The sequence below is a fragment of the Pantherophis guttatus genome, chromosome 2, assembly GCF_059756535.1.
Source record: "Pantherophis guttatus breed Tessera chromosome 2, ASM5975653v1, whole genome shotgun sequence".
Taxonomy (NCBI): Eukaryota; Metazoa; Chordata; class Lepidosauria; order Squamata; family Colubridae; genus Pantherophis; species Pantherophis guttatus.
The window spans coordinates 31958806-31975410 of NC_142064.1; the positions used below are offsets into that span (position 1 = coordinate 31958806).

At 34.0% G+C, this 16605-nt stretch overlaps 1 protein-coding gene across 6 annotated transcripts in view; it reads right to left on the reverse strand.

Moving 5' to 3' along the window:
• The window catches only part of ADAMTS6 (ADAM metallopeptidase with thrombospondin type 1 motif 6), a 134716-nt gene that overhangs the window by 94004 nt on the left and 24107 nt on the right, over positions 1-16605 (reverse strand). For 3 of the 6 annotated variants that reach the window (XM_034440984.3, XM_034440983.3, XM_034440980.3), the window contains 4 exons: positions 10042-10383; positions 8742-9109; positions 3186-3354; positions 1529-1746 (listed from right to left, as the gene is read on the reverse strand). In XM_034440984.3, the coding sequence (XP_034296875.1) occupies positions 1529-1746; positions 3186-3354; positions 8742-9109; positions 10042-10138 (852 nt within the window). In that variant the 5' untranslated portion in view covers positions 10139-10383. Of the gene's footprint in view, positions 1-1528; positions 1747-3185; positions 3355-3786; positions 3837-8741; positions 9110-10041; positions 10384-16605 lie in introns of those variants that run through there. The other 3 variants (XM_087885727.1, XM_034440985.3, XM_034440986.3) reach the window with 2 other exon arrangements.

Consider the following 16605-nt stretch of genomic DNA (forward strand, 5'->3'; position numbering starts at 1 on the left):
TTTCCCCTTCTATTCTATATTATACCCCTTCCCATTGTCATCTATTTTTATATCCATCCTCACATTGGTTAATTATGTAATATTACAGTTGTTTAATATAAATTCAACATTTTAATATAAATCAATTAGTTATATAACTACTTTTTTTGTATATTAATCAATATGAATATGAATATTCCAATTATTTCCATGTAATCCAATTTCTTACAAATCAATTAATTATATTTACCAATAATAATAAACCAAATAATTTCCCCCATATATTCCTCCAAACCACAACTTAACCTTTTCTGCTTTCAACACAATAAACAATTAATAGTATCTCAATTATTACAATTCCCTAGTTAAATAGAGTTTTTTTTTCTTTTGTGTTTTAAAATCTTGAACTCTCCTCTTTTTCCTTAAATTTCCCATTGTTTGCACCTACCTTTTTTGGTGAGGAAAAAGAAAATAAATCTGCCTCCCCAGTTTTCCAACATTGCAGGAACAGCAAAGCCAACAGCCTGCTTTACTTTCAGTTTCGTTTTTCAGCATAGCTAGGGGAAAAAAATCCAGCAAGCAGCAGAGCCCTGAGCAAAACAGCTGAGAGCAAATCAGCTGAGAGTCGGAGCTGATCTAATCAAGGGCTAATTAGCCTATGCTGAAGCTCTGCGGGCCAATAAAATTACAAAAAAACACTGAACCATTTGTTAAATTGCTGGCTCGCCCGCTGCTCGCCCACCACTATTTATTGGCAATAAATAGTGGTGCAGAGGAGCGGGCCAAGGGGCAGGGCGGAACCGGCAGAATCCCACCACTGGCTATAGGGCGGCCCTTTGAAGCCCCACGGCAAGAATTTAAACAGTTTTTTTTCCTCTAGCCATCAACTGGGACTCAGGAGGCAGCAATAGATTGGGAGTGGGCAGGGTAAGCGAACGGCGACCAGACGATCCAAAAGAGGCAGAGGGTGAGGGTGAGTGAAGGCGGGGGGGGGTGAGAGAGGGCTTTGGTGACCCCTGTGAAATGGCCGTTCAGCCCCCAAAGGGGTTGCGACCCCCAGGTTGAGAACCGCTGACCTAGAGGGAAGTACCCTGTCCAGATGATACAAACTGACTGGTGATGTGGTCCCATGTAAACAAAAGAAGCATCTAATTGTGTGGAGGCTTTTGCTATTGGAAAAGTAGATGCCAGTGTGGTGGTTATACCCTATTAACTGAACTGGTTATTTGGTATGGGGGGGATGTAGCAGTAAGGTCAACCCTTTATGACTCGGTCGTCCAATTAATAGATACTGCCCTGGGCACAGAACTAAAATATCACTGAGTGCCAGTTTGCTCTAGTAGTTAAAGTGCTGGCCTAGGAACCAGAAGATTATGACTTCTAGTACCACCTTGGGCCATGAAAAACCAGCTGGGTGACTTTGGGTCAGTCACTTTTTCTCAGCCCATCCCATCTCATAGTACTAATATCTTTATATTTTAAATTTAATAACATTACAGCCTGTAATGTTAAAATAAGTTACATGAATATGTAGAGGGATAAAACTTACAATATTCATAACACTCAAAATATAATGTTCAATATCTTTGCGCCCATGGTATCCCACCATCATTTTGTCTGCTACTACCAGCGTCTCCACAAAACGTTCAGTGCTTATTGATCTCTTCAATCGATGATGATTGTCCAAAGTCTGATTAATTGGTAGAAGACTTGGAAAAGCAGCAGTATTGTTCAGACACCAAGGTTTACTGCTTCCTGTGAGTTCTTCTAGGAATCAAAATAATTAGTGACATGACTGACTGCTCTTTTAATATATATTTATATATTATATATCCATGTGTTTTTAAATTATTTTGTTCCAATTTCTTAAACAAACTGATATTTTATTCAGCATAGGAAAAATTTAAAAATTAAACCATAACACAAATTATACAAATTAGAAATTTAAAAATTTAACCTAATTTGGTATAAACCTAATTTGGTATAAAACAGTAAATATAAATGGTGATGGTGGAATGGTTAGAATGTTAATTCTACCCACAGCCAGGAGTTTGATCCTGACTGACTCAAGGTGACTCAGCCTTCCATCCTTCCAAAGTCAGTAAAATGAAGACTCATAATGGGATGAGCTAATCCTATTGAAATGAGATTGCTCCAGAGATACCCTGAACCCATTCCATAAAGGGTTTTAAAGGTAATGACCAACATCTTGAACTGGACCTGGAAACAAACTGGTAACCAGTGCAGCTCACACAACAGAGGTGTTACATGTACCCCATGGACTTCCAGAACTAACAATGCCACTATATTCTGTATCAGTTGTAGTTTTAGAATACTTTTCAAGGGTAGACCCATGTAGAGTATATTTCATTTATCCAACCAAAAGGACTAGGGAATAAGTCATATTTAACAACATGTAAGAACATAAACATATTTTATCAGGTTTTTTTCTTAAGAAGCACATAAAGGAATGAATAAATATATAGAAACAAGATTAGTAAAATTAAATCCTCTCAAAGCCAAGACTTGCAATATGTATATTTAAATGTCATAATAAAAGAATCAAAATCAATTAAAAACTAATAAAATAAATAAAGCCATAGAGAAAATTACAATCTTCATCTTAAACTAGAAAACCTATTTCTGTGGGGATCCTAATCTGGTTCTGATAAAAAAGGCTTTGATTGAGAAACTTGCAAATAGATTTACAGTTTGAACTGATAAGGAATTTCCTATTGATAACTGCATAGAGCTTTCTGTTTGATAATAATTTAGCTGCTTTAACAGAAGCTGAACAGATAGCAGTATTTTGGATTTTTGTTCTGAGAGTCCGTGATATTCTTGAAAAAATAGTAGTACCACAAAACAAACTATAACACAATATATAATTTATTTATTTTATTGAATTTCTATACCGCCCTACTCCCGAAGGACTCAGGGCAGTGAACAGCCATAAAATAAAACACATACATATGCAAAATTTAAAATCGAATAAAATGAATTAAATAAATTTGGCTGAATTGATACCCATAATTTAAAATACCCATATTTTAAAATACAGTAAAAATTTAAAATTTACACTTAAAAGGGAGAAGATTTAGGCGAGGCCAGAAAAATTGTATTTTTCTTTGAATGAAAAATTAAAATAGCTAGGTATTTTTTCATAGTTGGTAATGAAATTATTACTGGAATTCTGACATATTTACCTGAAATATCACAATGGGTATGATCATAGAAGAACTGATGATACAGTGAAGATTTTTTATAAATTACATGTGGATGGCCAACTTCAAAATGAAAATTATCAGACTGTTCACTTGTATTCCTTAGGGGTTCAATAAAATATTCTTCATCGTCTGTAGCAATTATACCATGCTTAAGGAAAAAAGAAAAAATGTATGTAAAAGTTATCTAAAATATATAAAACATTTATTTTAATATATATAATTTAGTCTCCCAATTAAGTTAAACTTTTTAACTTAATTTCAATATGAAAGCAAGCATATAAAATGCTATTAATAAGCACAAAACTATACATGCATAATTAACATTCAATTTGAAGATTCATACATATCTCCCATAGACATATATATTTTCTTATAGAAAGAGTTGCCACCAGTTTAGACATCCAATTTTATATAATACACAGTTTTCAATGTTGTACAGGCATGGCAACAATTTAAATATGAACTGTGAAAACAGCAAAAAAAAAAAAAAAACCTTTCTTGAAATCACAGTCATCCTTAATAATTAGATCCAAAGAAAATATCAACATTCAGATATTATAGATTATTTACTATAATATACCATAAAAGATTAGGTCTCCAAGTTGAATTCAAGTCTAAATGACTTAATGGATACATGCAATGGAAGTGTTTTGCCATTATCTTCTTCCAAGATGTTTTCCAACTTCTCATATTAGCCTATATTTTAGTATTGCCTCATCAAAATAAAAACCAGGCTTCACCATGTTTAGCTTCCAAACTCAGATAATGCCAGTCAGAGACCATCACTATATTAAAATCAATATATTAAAATAGCTACAATTATAATACATTCATAAGATACTGTAAATATTTGAATTACAAAAGTATTCAAAAGTATTAAAAGAAAAATGTATTGTTTTGATCCAATACCATCTAATCAACAACATCAAAATTATTCATGTTATTTACATTACTTATAGAAACTGTTTAAATTCCAACCACCACTGCTGCACAAACCAGCACATCATCAAAACAGATGTACTCCTCAATTTCTACAATAAACTGATAATTAATTTATGTTTAGTTTCGACTGTTACTATTTGAGTGTTATAACACAGGGAAAATGTTCACTGATAAGAACAGAACGTAAAAAGTAACAGGAAAATCATGAGGGCCATGACTTCAGTCCAGGCTTTTTGATGTAGAAACGTAGAAAAGTAAAAAATGTTTTGGCTTGTTCAAGAATATATTTCAATGGTTTTCTGTTTCAATTAAGCCATGGGACTAACAAGTGCAGAAAACATTAAGAATTACTGCACCAAAAAAATTAACCTCCCTGAAAGAAAGACCTATGGATACTATATTAAAGCCCATCAATAGATTAAAATTGTATTTTCTTTCTTTAAAAGCATAAAAACTTTACAAAATAAGATAAGTATTTATATATTTGTCAAAGGAAAATACTGAAAGAACTGAAAATTATGGCTATATAGCAGAGTTTATGCAAACAATCCTAGTTGTTTCTTTTGACAATAATTTATATTTTATGCTGAATAATTTAGTCATCTGAATGTTTAACCAATTTTATCTTTAAAAATATAATAATCTTGTATTCTGCTGTTCATTTTGGCTCTTTTGTTAATTTCTTTTTTACTTGATGTCCGAATCCTATTCTGCAAGCTACCTCAAGTTATGCCATACAAATTGATAAATGAAACAAATAAAAACCAACCCATGTTGCACCTTTAGTGACCGTTTTTCCCAGTCCCATTTGTGGATGCTAAGTGAGGACTATCTGTATAATAAATCATAGGGCAGTCTCTGAGTTGCCTCTTTCTCTCAGCACCACAGCTTTCACCAATTCATGAGAGAGGGAGAAGAAGTCCCCTAAAATGAAAGTTTTCTTATGCCCCTGAGAAGTCCTGTTTATTTAAAGAGAAATTCCTCTTTTTTTTCTCTCCTTAACCTTTTCCAATTCATACAGAGAATGATTAACATTCGTTGAAGGAAAAAGTTACAGCTAAATTAGCACTCTTTAATTGAATATGTTTATGCATTAAGATATGGGGTTTTAAAATAAATTCATCCAATCTACTCACATAGATAGAAAAATAAATCCTATCTAGACAGACCTTTATTTATTCTATTAGGATAATTAATTGAGTACTGACAGCTAAAGCTCGTACAGAACAGCTGCCCTGCTCAGCTAAGCACACTGAGACCTACTCTGGATAAAAATTCATCATGAACTACAGTTTATAGGTTAAGTGTGAAATCATTGTAATAAATCTGTTTTACCTCACAGAAATGTCAGGAAGCAAGTGAGATCATTTATATTGTGCCAAAATCAGGGAAGATAATGAAGTTGAGAAGAAATTAGCCTCCTTTTCTTAAAAGTAAGGAGATGTAGAAAATACAAATATCATACACTAAAATATGGCTGAGAAGATTGTGATGTCTTAAGTCTGTGTTTCTCAACTTTAAAAAAATTATGATGTGTGTGCCTCAACTGCTGGCATTCCTCCAGTCAGCAAGCTTACCGGGGGAATTCTGGGAACAGAAGTCCACACATCTTAAAAACTGTTGAGAAGCATCATTAATTGACTGCATGTTCCAGTAATGTTAATGGGATCCAAGAATGACTATTTAGAGAATGACAGGTATGTCTTAAAACCAGTCCTGCCCCTCAAAATGGCCGCACAGTATGATTGGCCACAAAAAAAGCCACATACATTTTACATTCACCTTTTTTTTAAATAAGGAAAGCTTTCATTCATTCATTCATTCATTCATTCATTCATTCATTCATATTCTGCCTTTATTATTTTTTACAAACAACTCAAGGTGGCAAATAGATCCAATACACCTTCTTCCTCTTTATTTTCCCACAACCCTGTGAGATGGTTGGGCTGAGAGAGAATGACTGACCCAAAGTCACCCAGTCAGTTTTCATGACAAAGGCAGAACTAGAACCCAGAATTTCCTAGTTTCTAGCCTGGAATTTTAATCACTAGACCAAAACATTTCACTATTTAAAAAACATCAGATTATCTATTCCTCTTTTATTTAACTTCTTGAATGCATTGAGCTATAATTCTAGAATTTCCAGTCCTCCTCCTTTTTTTCTCCTCACGTAAAATTATTCAAAATTGATAAATACATAGTGTACCATTTGACTGGTATTTTTGTTATTAAAATAGAAAAACTAATTCTTTATTAGTCTTGCCGGTGTATTGTATATGCCATCCTTATTTCATGGCCTTTAGGAAGGTACAGGCAACCTGTAAAGGTGCACCTTCTTCTTCAGGATAGCAAACTCTAGCCTGGCTAAAGTGGCTAGCATCCACTTTAGTGGAATTGTTGCTTTGAAAAATAATTCAAGAGAAACTTAATAAAGCTGCAGCTATGCTGATCAGTGTTGCAAAAGAATAAGGGTCAATGAAAAATAGAGAGAAACCTAATTCTAATATTTTGAAATCATAATGAGTAATCCTATTTGTAGAAAATTTATGAAAGTTTTAAGAGACCTATATGCAAACCAGCCATGATTGTCTCACATTATAGATGATACTTAGATTTACTACAGTAATAAGCAGTGTGTCATTCTCCAAACATGGTGCTCTTTTACCATTTTCTAACCAAGTGCTTTACAGTTATTTTTAGGTTTGAATTATAGTACAACTGTACAAGTCTATTTCCATATAAGACTCACTCCTGAAATAACACAGAATTGTGACAGCAAATTATCACTTACAAAAAATACAGCTTATCCTTGGATTATCCCTTTGGCTGTGATTTATTACCACTAATACTGAAAAAACAGTTATTTTCCTTCCCAGTTTTCATGTTTGTAGCCAAAGAGTTGTGCCAACAGATTTGCTAGTATTAGGCAATTGCATTGTGCAGTTCATAAGAGAAGCTTATACTACTTTCTCCATAAAAAGATTCTGTCCAATAAAAACATCTGTAAAATTACACAGATGTTGTCAATGTGATATAAGCATTTCAGATGTTTTCATGGAACATCTGCCCACATCAGCAGGAAGCCAGAGTTGATCCATATAGGAAAGACCTACTGAAAACAGTGAGAGTAATGTAATCATGACTATACCACACAAGAAATGTATGAAAATTGTATCTAAATTCTTACTGCAGGCAAACTATTTAGCTACAGTGGTTGTTTTATTTGTACAGCATTTTGAATTGCTGGGGAGTCCTAAGGTAGTCCGTAGACAAATTAAATGAAAGGAATAATAGTATAGAGATTGAAATGTACATACATACATACATACATAATACATCATACATACATACATACATACATACAATCACCACATAAAACTATATGAACTATTTTGAATTTTCAATATTTCTATATAAATATGACCTAAAACATGATCTGTACTCAATACATTCTAAAACTAGATAAAGAGAACCCTGTTAAATAAATAAATTGAAAGCATTAGGTTGGTTCATTTATTTACTTATGAAAGTCTAGTCACTCATTCATTCAATACACATTCATTCGATAGTCATTCATTCCTGACTCTATCTCTTCTTGTTTATAATGGACGCTTCTTCAGTACCCCATTCCCAGTACATTCAACTTACTTTTCTGTCTCCCGTTAATAACCATTCTTTAATACATAGCCATTTTTGTTATTTTTGATAAATATTAATTCATTGCAACCATATACTGCCCACTATTTTTCTACCAGCATTTACAATCTTAACCTCTCTCAAAAGGGAATAGCATGTGGATGTTAAATTTATTCCTAGATACATTGATTCATCTACTTACTCTTGTTTTTTTGGCAAATAAATAATTTGCAAGTTTTCACTCCAAAAACCTATCAAACCTAGTTCCTGGTCTTTGAAACATTAATTTTAATTTCCATGAACTTCATCATACACCCTGTCTAGAAGTTGCTATCAGGTACTCAGCCAACAATGTAGCACCACCTGCATTCAAAAAAATATTTACATTCTGAACCTACAAACGTCTCTTTATCACAAATATTATTTATTTAAATAATTTATTTATTTAAACAACCAATACATCATTAATTTTCTCCCTGTTCAATGTGAGCATTCATTTATTTTCACACATGCTTTACTTCCCTCTTATACAGTTCTTACTACATTCTGCAACCAAACGTTTAAAAAATAATTTATTATTGCATAAGATTAAACAAATAATTTAAAGTAATCACAAAAACTTAAGATACAAAAAGCAAAGCAAAATACGTTTCATCATTTTGCCCACCCGAACCAACAGAGTTTACAGGACTATTGCCCACAACAAAATAATAATCATAAAGTTTCATACAAGTATCAGTGGGGGACAGATAAAATATGGGGGGAGGGGTAACATTAGATAAAATAATCACTTTACTTGCTAATGCTTCACTAAAACTTTAAACTGATACAAATATTCTTAACTTTTTTTTCAGTACCACAATGATGTTAAAATACAGTAGGTGTATGGACACAGAGTCTTTCTTTCTGCAAAATTAAACAATTCAGAATATTGACAAGTACATAATTTGCACTTACCAGACCATTGCAGTTGCTTATTGCTACTTTAGATGTACCATGCTGGCCACGTAAATATCCCGTATAGTGACAGTTGTCTAAAAAATCATGCTTCCATTGAGGTCCATCTTTACCCCAATATTCTACTGTGAAGTGTTTGGAGACCAAATCTGTGTTGAGACTCAAGTTTAAATGAAAGTGCTTGCCATAGGCAGAAAGTTTAAAAAATAATTTAGAAATTGCCAGTTCTTGGTCATAAAACTCAGTACTCCTCTTCTTTCTTCCACTGGGTTTAGTATTTTTCACAGTAAAACTGAGGAAGGCTCCATTATGGTCAACCCTTATTGGGATTGTTAGTTGATAGTGTTCAAGATAAGACAGGAATTCCTCTTTCAAATCACATGGTAAACCAATCCAAGAAACAGGCATAAAAAAGAAAAAAAGAAAAAAGGATATCAAAAGGAATAATACAACATTATTTATATGTTATGATATCCAAACAACTTCAGTTTAAGAATCAACATTTCTTTACAAAAATATTACCCAGTATTAATTTTAAAAAATCTGTTTCTCTATTGTGTATTTGCTGCTAAAATTTGCATATTTTTGTCGTCTATAAAAATAATTTGAATAAAAATAATTTGATAAATAAATAAAGGCTAATCCAATATCAAAAATTCCCACTGATTTCAAATAATTAGAAATATAAATAATGTCCCAGTTTGATGCCTTATTTTAGTCATTAAAATAAAGTATACAATTGCATACAATCCTTGTGTAATTCTCCATGTCACAAAGGATTCCTAAATAAACTGCAGTAGAAGAATTAGATATTTGCAGGTTTTCACATGATCTATACCTCTATTCAGGTTAACTAGGGAGTCAACATACAAACAAGCTTACTTTAATGTCTTATAATGCAGATAGGATCTTTAATGATCCTATTGCTGTAGGATCTGTAAACTAACCACACTTCAATAAGCAAACAAAAAGCAAATGTTTTAAGACTAATATTACTTCAAGTTACTTAGGCAATAATTGAATACTGAGGATTTATTATTACATAACAAACTAAAATATTGACTTTTTTTCCTAACTAAAAGTTTTAAATATTATTTAGATGCCCTGAGAGAAAATAACTAAAATCACAATTCATTTAAATTTTCTCTCACAATTAATATATCAATGTTTTTTTTAAAAGTGATTTGTACATATGAACACTCAGAAGTAAATTGGGACATACAAAATAAAAAGCAGTTTAGGACTGCAACCAAATTAAATATGGGTCAAAAGACATTAACTTAAAACGTTCAATCCCTACCTTGAGAACTATATGAAAGTCTGTTGTCACCGTGATATTCTGATAATACCATAATTAAGCACAAAATCCAAGTCAACGTCTTCCAAAAAATTTCCATAATTTAGAAGATGTAGGCTACCTATGTGCTATAGCTTTAACTCCACTCCAGAACTGCACCATAACCAGAAAATATTATATTTCTTCTGCTACTTCTTGATCCACTTCTTGATAGATATTTTGAAATAACATAGTTTCTTTCCTATATTTGCAGACATTTTCAGTCAAAAAGGAAATATAAAAATTATTCCTTCATATTGCAGTGAGGCGTTAAAATGAATAGTGAACAAATGTCCATTTGTTTACCTGAAAAGCACAAACAACATTGAAAATCATTATCACACACTATCCTAATCACTGCATTATCAAGATTCTTGTTAACTGTAATCGGTCTGCAGCATTCTTTTCAGCTGAATTTTGTTTGTGTTCATTATAATAGTTGAGTTCAATATAAAATTTCAAATTCTTCAAAGTTACAACCAAAAAGACCCTGACCTATTGGGCATTTCCAGAAAATATGTTCCAATCTGTTTATAACTGTGTGCCAACCAATCTGGAGTTGTTAGATTTGTAAAATTTAGTATGATGTCTCCTATATCTTAATAGCAATAGCATTTAGACTTATATACCAGGGACGGGTTTCAAAACCCATCGCTACCGGTTTGCTTGTGGGTGGGCGAAGCCTCCCGTTGCCGCCGCTATCAGTTCACCCAAACTGGGGTGAACAGGTAGCAACCTACCACTGTTATATACCGCTTCACAGTGCTTTTGCAGCCTTCTCTAAGCAGTTTACAAAGTCAGTATATTGCCCCTAACAATCTGGTTCCTCATTTTATCCACCTCTGAAGGATGGAAGGCTGAGTCAACCTTGAGCTTGGTGAGATTCGATCTGCCAAATTGCAGGCAGACAGCAGTCAGCAGAAATATCCTGCAGCTGCATTCTAACCACTATGCCACCACAGCTCTTGATGTTTAGTTCCTGCTGTTTGATGACATTGAAAAGGAATTCTATGTCAACAAAAGTTCCAGTATAGTTATCAACTGTATTTCCTATGGAAGGTGAAAATCAACATAAGATGTTGATTCAATTCTTGTTCTTAGATATTAGACAGCTTTGGGAGAGTCAAAAGAATCTTTCATTACCAAATAGTATTTAAAAGTGTTGGAACTTTCCCTACATGAAAAACTGAAGAGGAAAAATTTGAAAACTTCTACAATGAAGGGCAATTTCACTCAGATTCAGATTCATAATTTATTATCTATATTAACTACATTTTTCCTGTAAGATTACCATCATCTGTTCAGATGTGATTCTGGTCATAAAAAATGAATATCTATTGATACATTTTTAAAACAACCCTTCTTCCTCACAGACGGACTCTGAGCAGTCAGTATACAGATAAAATCAAACCATAAAAACAGTACATAAAATTTAAAATAAGGCAATGATGAGTTAAAAATCAGGGTAAACATTAATTAAAATGTGGGAGCAGGGCTTTTGGGGCACTAGCCAAGGCTGTATGCTCCTGTCTGAGTCTCAAGCAAGGCTGCAAAGACATTTTTCACACCTTTCCAGAAGCTGAGCAAAGACCCTTCTAGCTATGGCTGCTACTGGTTGCCACCATGATAGATGTTTCAAATGTTTACATTTCTCTCTATTCACCTAAGTATTCATATATAGTAAGCTCTCAGCTTAAGAGGTGAATAGGCCTATTAAACCCAAAATGTATTACATGACAAATAGAATTGTACACATATGCAACACCATTTTTCACATGCACAATAGATTTTGTTCTTGGTTCCATTAAACCAAGCTCTGATAAATCCTTCTAATTGCTTTTGGTTTTGTTGTTAAATTTTCTTTTTAAATTCTGTATTAAGTGGTATGGAATTCTGTGTTTCCTTTTCATTTTGGAAAACAAAAACCACGACATTGTTTTAGTTATCCAATGTCACTTTTCCTAATCAACATCTTACAGGGGAAGGGTGAGCATGGTTCCTCGCTGGAGAGGAAAAAGGCCTTTTTAATAGTTCACCTCTACTATAGGATAACCCAATCATTGGGAGTAAGTTAATATAGATTTGGAGAAAGTTCAGCAGAACGTGAGCTGCCTGCAGTTCTTCTACCTACATTCCCTAGACTTTTCAGGGTTCCAGATATACAGTCAGATATATTTTACAATTGACATACAGCTTCAACAAAGATACCAGATTCCTCTCCAGTAACCTTATTCTAGAAAAACATCTATATCCAGAAGAGTCCAGAAGTCTAATGAACAACTTGAAGAAACCATTGGCTTGGCATAGCTTGACTTGGCTTGCCAGGCCAAGGCAGGCCAGAACTCAACAAATCATTCCGGGAAATATTTCACAGAACTGAGTAGGCTTTAAGAAAAAATAGTTATTTTTGCTTGAAGTTAGTATGTCCATGACAAGCGTGTCTTAAATACAAGAAGTATATGGACATGGATAACAAAATGATAGACCTCATTCTACAAATATCATATTTATACCTTTATTCATTAGATTAGGGCTGTCAAACTCCCAGCTCACGGACCAGATGCGTCACGTGCTGGCCACGCCCATGCCCAGTTTAGGAAAAAAGAGGAAAAAAGTCCCGATACATCACATGACGCCACTGTGACAAAGGGAGTTTGATACCTCTGCATTAGATCTATTTGCCAACATTTCTGTAGATGCTTAAGGAAGCATAGTATTTGCTTCCATTAAGTTTTCACTAAAAGCAATTTCGAGGGTTGAGCTACAAATGCAGGATTGCTGATGATCCCCTAGGGATCTTGTATGGGCGAGACTGGACTTGAACTTGGATCTTCTTGGTTACAATCAAGTAAGCTAACCACTGTATTATATCATTTCTCATATTAAAAGTAATGATTGTATTGTGTTCTGATAAATCATCCTACCTTGTCTCCAGCCTTGGTAAATTGTATTTTATATCCTTTACATATATTCCAAAACCAGGATATTCCATATTTCCATTTAGAGTATACTTAAATTTCAAATGGTTTCAGCAATGGAGAGCAGCACTTTCTGATTAAATACTTTTATTTAATGCTGTTATACAAGCATTATTTGCATATTTTATTCACTCAAAATGTATGTTGACATTTAGCAAGAGAAAAAAGCCACTTAGTCTATTTCAAATTATATAGCCACAAATATTATAAAAAATAATACACATTTTATTATTATTATTATTAATTATTCATATTTCTATGCCGCCCACTCTCCAAGGACTCGAGGCGGCTTATATCAAAGACAATATACTAAATAGTATATTGCCCCGAACAATCTGGGTCCTCATGAAATTTGCATATTTGCAATGTCAAGTACATGTTTAACATATTTAAGGAGCTGGCTTCGTTATAAATTGTTGGCCCTTTTATAGCAAAAAAAAAAAAAATGCCGTAAAACAAAAATTGCAAAAAAACAAACCAAAATTGTAATTTTGTTTTGTTTCTTTTAAAATGCTGGTCTCCAAGTATTTTATGCTAATGCACAACAGCTGTCTAAGACTTGAGAATGTGCAGCTACTTGTAGTCAAAACAAAACAAGGAAAATGTTAAATTAATATTTTAACAGAAACTCATGGTTTCAAATCAGACAATGTCAGAAACAATATATTTATCCTGGAGCAGTCTGTCTATGTGTATAGGATGTTTTGAATTATAAACAATTCTCCATCTTTTTAAACTTCTAAGCATGTCTCTTCACAAATCTTTCCTTCCTTCCTTTCTTCCTTCCTTTCCTTCCTCCCTCCCTCCCTCCCTCTTCCCCTCCCTCTCTCTCTGTTCTGCCCAGAGATTATTTTACATATCCTATCTATCAGGGGTGAAATCTACTTACCGTTCCTTACCGGTTTGGAAGTGCATGCGCCCCACGCATCACATGCATGCGCAGACCTTCTGCGCATGCGCAGAAGGTAAAAAACACCCGGGTGGTTGGGCGGAGCTTTGCTCCACCATTGCTACCGGATCGCTGAACCAACTGCGACAATCGCCCGATCCAGTCCAAACTGGGAGCATTTCACCCTGCTATCTATGAGTATGTTTTATGGAGAAATGTGAGACACTCTTTTTAATGAATGTTTTTAAGTTGTGGCAATCCCTACTCTAACAGAACTATTTGGCTCCTTAATATCTTTCTGTCATTGCTTAAAACATTCTTATTCTGGCAAGCATTTTGTTTGCTAACTAAATTTCAACATTGATTTGAGAGGACTTTTTAAATTTTAGTTATATTTTAAACTAAATTTAATTGAGTAGACACTTTTTTAAAAAACACAAAACTGAGGTAAAAAGTAGATAAATGATAAAACATTTTGCATATTACTAGATTTGAAGATATGCTAATTGTATGTGCAACAGATTTTGAAATATAATTAAGAAAAAAAATAATATATTTAATTAATTTCTCCCCTCACAGCATGTTACAGAGAGCACTGTAGAGAAAATGCAAAGTATTAACTTGCTTAATAAATAAATTTATTTTGCAATGTTTGAAATGGCATTCATTTTATTCATTCAAAATTTGTTTTGACTTTTAATAAAACCTTTCTGTGTATTTCAAAATATAAGCTAAGTCCCAAAGATCTTGCCCAGATCAGCAATTCTGAATCCTTTGAGGCAGCTTAGAAAAATATAAAAAGTACATGCAGCCTTGTCTTAGGGATGTTATGTTCCTAATAAATTTCAGCTAAATGTCTTTATTTCTAAAATCTGCTACTCAGTCTGAAGCAGGAGCATTCAAAGCACTATATAACAAAAATCCAGCCAAAAATCCATGAAGGACATAATAAACCATTCTGTTAAAATAATCAATAAAAAAGTTGCTGAAAGCAGTAGACTCTATAGAGTAAAAGATAACACTAATTAGAACAACAGATGGCATCAGCAATGCAGAAAATTAAATTAAATACCCTTGGAGAATAAAAATCTTTGGCACCAAAGAGACAGCAGGAAAAAAAAAAGGCCAGATGTGCCTCACTGGAAAGGATATTCTAAAGTTAACACATTGTTAATGAGAAGGTCTGCTATGAAGTTGCCACTTGCCATTATCTCCTTCTGTGCAAACCTTCTGCGCAGGGCCTCCAAAAATGAGCTTAGGTAAGAATAGATGTGAAAAGGAGTTGCTTACCTACTTTGGTCTCAAGCCAGAATTGAGCTGAAAGCAAACTGAGAGCCAGATAGAAAAAATGGCACACTGTACAGTGGGTAAGCCTCTCTGTGGATAAACATTCCCCAGGTTTTTTTTTAACCAAACTACCATGAAAAATGCACTATCTTGCAGATAAGCCAACTCTCAAACATTTTGTATAGTTTTTCCAATATATTCTAAAGGACTTGTTGCAGGTCCAGATGGGGTGCTGGGGAAAATGGTAAAAACCAATTAACAGGGGTCCTGACAAAGATTTTTAACATCTCCCTGCAATTGGCTAGACTTCCATCGTGCTTGAAAGCAGCCACAATCATCCCAGTTCCGAAGAAAGCAGTCATAAACAGCCTGAATGACTATAGACTCATTGCACTGATGTCTATAGTGATGAAGTGCTTTGAGAAACTGGTCCTACAACACCTCAGTCCTGTCTTCCACCAAATTTCAATCAACATCAGTTTGCTTATAGAATCAACAGGTCAACAGAAGACGCCATCGCCATGGCTCTACATACTGCACTGAGACACCTTGAGAAAACTGGGAATTATGTCAGAATGCTTTTTATAGACTATAACTCGGCCTTTAATACCATCTTACCAGGCATTCTCATTGAAAAGCTTACTGACCTGAATTTCCCTCCCCTCATTTGTGACTGGGTCAAGGACTTCCTGACGGACCATCCACAAACAGTAAGGGTTGGGTCCTTGACATCTTTCACCCTGAAGCTCAGCACAGGTTCTCCTCAGGGCTGCGTGCTCAGCCCCTACCTGTACTTGCTATATACACATGACTTCATATCCTCGAATCCATCCAACTTTATAATAAAGTTTGCAGATGATTCAACGGTGCTGGGGCTTATAACCGGACGGGACAAATCAGCATACAGGGAAGAAGTCCAAAAGGTATCCACATGGTATTCACAAAACAACCTACATTTAAATACTAGCAAGGTAAAAGAGATGGTGCTGGATTTCCGGAAGCACAAAGAGGAACCTGCCCCACTGTATATCAAGGGGGGCTATGTGGAGAGGGTTTCCTTTTTTAAATTCTTAGGAGTGCTTATTAGTCAAGATCTCACTTGGAAAAACAACATGTCCCTAGTGGTTAGTAAAGCTCAATAGAGACTTCATCCGGGTATTTCGCTGCGCACTCAAGACCCTATTGTTCTGCCAGGCTGGGTTAGCAACATAATTTTAAATTGGATGTTTTAAATTTTTGGGGTTTTAAATTAAGCCAAATTTATTTAATATTTTTAAATTATTTTAAATTGATGTTTATTCTGTTTTTAATTAGGCTGTACACCGCCCTGAGTCCTTCGGGAGAAGGGCGGTATAGAAATAAAATTATTATTAT